General features: G+C 56.7%; 1 protein-coding gene across 1 annotated transcript; it reads right to left on the bottom strand.

The window, feature by feature from the left end:
- Window positions 1-1735: 1735 nt before the first annotated feature.
- SSTR4 (somatostatin receptor 4) lies at window positions 1736-3137 on the bottom strand. Its single transcript, XM_026487478.4, has one exon. It carries the CDS (start codon window positions 3135-3137, stop codon window positions 1974-1976), a length of 1164 nt encoding a protein of 387 aa, XP_026343263.3. The 3' UTR covers window positions 1736-1973.
- Between the last annotated feature and the right edge of the window lie 1618 nt (window positions 3138-4755).

Raw genomic sequence — 4755 nt, 5'->3', positions numbered from 1 at the left:
TCTACCTCGCCCACCCAGCCCTATGAGACATATTTGGATCGACACTGATTTTCGCCTACACATCGTGCTGCTGGCTGGCCATCTAGAAGAGCAAGGATCCGATGGTTATATGCCCAAAGACAGTTCAGGCAAGGCTGTTTTTGTTTTTGTTTGGTTTTGTTTTCATTCAGTAGGGAAGAAGCTGGAATCTATAGCCACATGGAAAAGAACATAAGGTTAGACCTCTGTCACAGTGTGCTGGTACCAGAAGAACTCTTAATTTTATCAGCAAAACTCTGAGGACCCTGGGGTTCAGCTGCTTGCCTGCATCATACAATATTTATATCTAGGACCAGAAGTCAGCTCTCCTGCTTGTTTCCCATACACCAAGTATCTGCTTATATCAAGTAAAACTCTGATCTTGGCCCTAACACTTCAGGGAATAGCCTTGTTCTGCTTCTTCCTTGATCTCAGAGAGGAGTCCCTGCCCATGGTGGAAGCACAGCATCCCCCTGGACCTTTCCCTGCCCTCCTGGCCCTGCCTCAATCTTCTTTAGCCTCCTAGAAGCTCTCCTGTGCCCATCTTGGGATGCCTGCTGGCTGCCTGAAAAGGCTCAAGTCAGGCAAGGTCTGCTAGCCTGGCAAGTCCAGTGCATTTTCTCTCGAAGCCCTCCTGCTAGGTAGTTGCCAGCTCTGGGGGGCTGACCCTCCGAAGAGCAAAGGGGCTCTCCCTTCATCTCTCCTCCCCTCCCTCCCTGCCTATGTTCCTCTCTCCATCTGGATGGGATCAGCCAAACCCAGAAGGGTCTTCTGCTGTGCTAAGCCAGGTGGAGTCTCCCCCACATAGCTGTTCACACATGTTTAATAGCATGTTTTCACCCAGAGCCCAACATAAGCATTGCAAGCACTTCTTCATAGAAAACAGGATTAAAGCTCCTTGTAAGCTGACTTTTTCCTTTGGGAAAAGCTAATTTATCCTTGGGTTAACATCAGGCAAAAAGTTAGAGTCATTTACCGTGTTCAGCCTACATATGTTTATTATCTACATCTGGCTGATGTTTTACTGAATTGTGTTTTTTATTTTTTTAATAGTTGGTGATAGAGCTGCCTCCTCTATCCAAAATCTGGGCTGATTTCCATCTGCGTTCTCTAGTCTCCTTTCTCATCCCCCTGGCTCCCCTCCCACTCACCATGTGGTATAAACTGCCGATGTAATGAGGTCTCATGCTCCCATGCCAAAGGGTCGAGGCAAAAAATCACATCATAGGAGCTAGACAAGATTTATTCTTTCTGCTTTTTTATTACCGACCTGGTTTTGTGCCTCATAACAAATCCCACATTACAACTTGCCAACCTTTTTCTACTCACAGGAAGCCTGCTGTCAGCCCAAGACAATCGGAGTGACACTTCTGACTGTAAGCAGGCACTGGGCCTGGGGAGTGACCAAGCTGGTGCCCCAGACTGTCGTGCATAAATTTCAGTTAGAGAGAGCCCAGGAACGGAAGCAAAGGGAGTGTGCTTGGAGGCATCTTCCTTCCTCCCTTCTCGTATCAAACATGTGATGTCCCCAAAACAGCCAAAGAGTCTGCAGAGAGCAAGCGACTGGCTGCCTCCACCCTCTGGACAGCCCTCTCTGGGGAAGAGACTCTGTAAGATGTCACAGGCAGACGGCCATTCCTCCCTGACATTCCCCTGCCTCCCACCCCTCGGAAAATAGTCAGAGGTCCAGGGATGATTAACATCACAGACCAGTGCTCAGAGGAGTCCTACCCCTGTGGAGGTGTCCTCCTGAAACCCGGAGTCCTGGGGATGGGAGAAAGCAAAGGAGCTTTGGCGATCTTGGGGCTAGCACACAGACTGCTGGAAAAAGGTGCCTGTGGTGGGAACAGGTGGTGGCTCTTAGGTGAGCATCCGGGACAGGCAGTCTGCTAGCTTGTAAGGGTGGCACAGACTCCTTTGAGTTGGTCAGGCTGGGGAGGAGGTGAAAGGGCTTTTCAGAAGGTGGTGGTCCTGGTGAGGGGGGCCTGCTTGCGGCTGGGTTCTGGTTGCAAGGGCTCTTGCTGGCAGGGCAGTGGAGGGCATATCCATCTTGCCCCACCTCTGTTCTTGAGCACAGCGGCATAATAGTCCAAGGGTTCTTCCTCAGCACCACCAGCGGCATCCAGGAGGCAGCAGCGCAGGCAGAGAACCCGCTGGAAGGAACGGCGGAAGTTGTCGGAGAGGAAGCCATAGAGGATAGGGTTGGCGCAGCTGTTGGCATAGCTGAGGATGAGGGACACATGGTTGACCGTGGCATCAAGGCTGGTCACAAACAGGTTCAGTAGCTGCACCACGTAGAAAGGCATCCAGCAGAGCACGAAGACGGCTACCACCATCAGCACCAGCCGCGTGATCTTCTTTTCCGAGCGCCTCCGCTGCTGCCAGCCGGCCCGGAGTGCTACCGCCCGCATCTTGCCCACGATAAGTAGGTAGCACAGGCCGATGGCCAGAACGGGCAGCAGGAAGCCCAGCAGTAAAGTATAGACCACAAAGACCGCCGACCAGGCCGGGTGAGGCCAATGCAGGTTGCAGGCCACGGCCTGGCCACCCCGAGCCGGCCTGGTGTCTGCGAAGATGGCAATGGGCAGGGTGACCAGCAAGGACGCCAGCCACACGCCCAAGTTGATCAGCTTGGCCACGCTGGGCCTCCGGTAGGTGGCGGCGCGCAGAGGGTGCACCACGGCAACGTAGCGGTCCACGCTGAGCACTGTCAGACAGAAGACGCTGGTGAACATGTTGAGGCCGTCCACACTGAGCACCGCGCGGCACAGCACGGACCCGAAGGGCCAGTGGCGCAGGGCGGCCGATGAAGCCACGAAGGGCACGCTCAGCATGAAGAGCTCATCCGCGATGGCCAGGTTGAGCAGGTAGATGTTAGTGGCCGTCTTCATCTTGGCGTAGCGGAGGATCACGAAGATGACCAGGGCGTTGCCCACCAGGCCCACCAGGCACACGAGTGCGTAGATGCACTGGATGGCGACCATGCCCGCTGCCCCTGTGTCCCGGGTCCCCGCCGCCTCCTCTTCCTCGGCCGGGGCGCAGCTGGCGTTGACCGCTGGGGACCAGGCCGTCTCGAGCTCTTCCTCGCCCCTGGGGGGCAGCGTCGGGGAAGCGCTCATGCCCAGGGGTGCCCGCCCGGGGCGGTGGGAGCGCGGCGGAGCTGACGCGGCCAGGGGCTCCAGAGGTGACGCGCGTGCCTCTCTCTGCTCTGCCTGAAGAGCAGGCGGCGGACCCCGCGGGGAGCGACCGCCAATCCCGCGCCGCGCGCCCTCCGAGCCCCAGTCCCGGCGCCCGCGCGCCCCGCCCGGTTTGCCCACCTCCGCGCCTCCGCGCTCCGCTCCGGGCCCCAGGCCCAGGATCTAGCCCCGCCCCAGGTCCTCCCTGGCCCCCTCCAGATCTCCCACCCTGCTCCTCACCTCAGATCCGTCCTCTCTGGCCGGTTGCCGCCCGCTCCCCTGCTCTGTCCTCTGCAGCCGCGAGGCTGGGGGTCCCTAAGTCCTCCGTTTGGATGACGCGGCGCTCCGGATGGCAGGGAACTAACTTGGGCGTGAGGAGCTAGTTGCCAGGCGCTTGACATCCACCCCCTCTCCACCCCTCCCCCTGCCCCTGTGATCCTCTTGAAGACCTACAGGGTCTGGCCCATCTTTAAACTCAGGACACTGAGGAGGAACCTGAACTTCCTGTAGGCGTCCCCGTGAGTTCCAGGGCTACAGGGTCCTGGTTGCTCCCTCCCTGCACTCCACAAATCCTGGGACCTTTATAGCGAGATTTCGGTGGGGTGGGTGTAGGGTGGGCATTAGGAACAGAGGTGCACACGCGCAGAGGCAGAGATTCCACAAAAGAAGGCCAGCTTCTGTGTCCGGTGCTCCTTCGTGCTGGGTCTTACAGACCCAGGCAGCACGCCCCAGAGCCAGACTCCCCAAAACCTACTCGGAGCCGGCTGTCTTCGGAGGCGTCTCCACTGCAGTCTCTGAAATGCGCCTGGGGAAGGGTGATCCGGAAAGGTCAGTGTTCCAGGCTGGATTTCCTCCTCCCCCCCAAATCCAGAAAGTGCCAGCTGACACCCGTGGACTAGATGATCCTGGGCTAGACCGTCCTGGTGTGAGGACCCAGCAGGCAGCCCCTCAACCCTGTCTCTATTAGTCCACACAGGGCATAGCAGAATTAGTGAAGTGGGGATTTGCCTCGGAAGATTATCGGCAGAGTAATGCTGGCCCTTTGGAACCCCAGCTCAGCAGGGCAGTGGCCTCCTTGAGACTCCCTTCAGCACAGTCCTGAAAAGCCTTTGGTGCATCTGGAAGTGGCTGCAGGCTGCCAGGGGTGAGGTCCCAGCTCCTGTGCTGGGTGACTGGAACAGCTGCCAAGGGGAAGGTGGAAGGATGCTTGAGGCCAACTGGAGATAACCTTTCAGAGGGCCTGGAGGCTTCTGACTGCTATCCAACCAAGATTTTTTTGGAGGGGGGCAGAACACAGGTGATAAGCCCCTGTGCAACACAGTGGCTCAGTCTAAACTCTGTCTCCGGTTTCTGCCACCCAAATGGTTCCTTAAAAGATTTGTCTTAAAATAGAAGGAAGGAAGGAAGGAAGGAAGGAAGGAAGGAAGGAAGGAAGAAAGAAAAGAAAGATTTGTCTTAGCAGTCCTCCTCCTCTTTATGCACAGTCCTTAAATGTGTCTGTCCTTTCCTCCACTCCCATTTTCCTCATTGTCTCTAAGGGAGAGACTCTTACAGGGAAAGA

The sequence above is a fragment of the Ursus arctos genome, unplaced genomic scaffold (genome assembly GCF_023065955.2).
Source record: "Ursus arctos isolate Adak ecotype North America unplaced genomic scaffold, UrsArc2.0 scaffold_16, whole genome shotgun sequence".
Lineage (NCBI taxonomy): Eukaryota > Metazoa > Chordata > Mammalia > Carnivora > Ursidae > Ursus > Ursus arctos.
This window is presented reverse-complemented; position numbering and strand designations above follow the sequence as displayed.

Bases quoted from the DNA above. Each gene is read 5' to 3' on its own strand.
- SSTR4 (XM_026487478.4), bottom strand. From the start codon at position 3,137: ATGAGCGCTTCCCCGACGCTGCCCCCCAGGGGCGAGGAAGAGCTCGAG.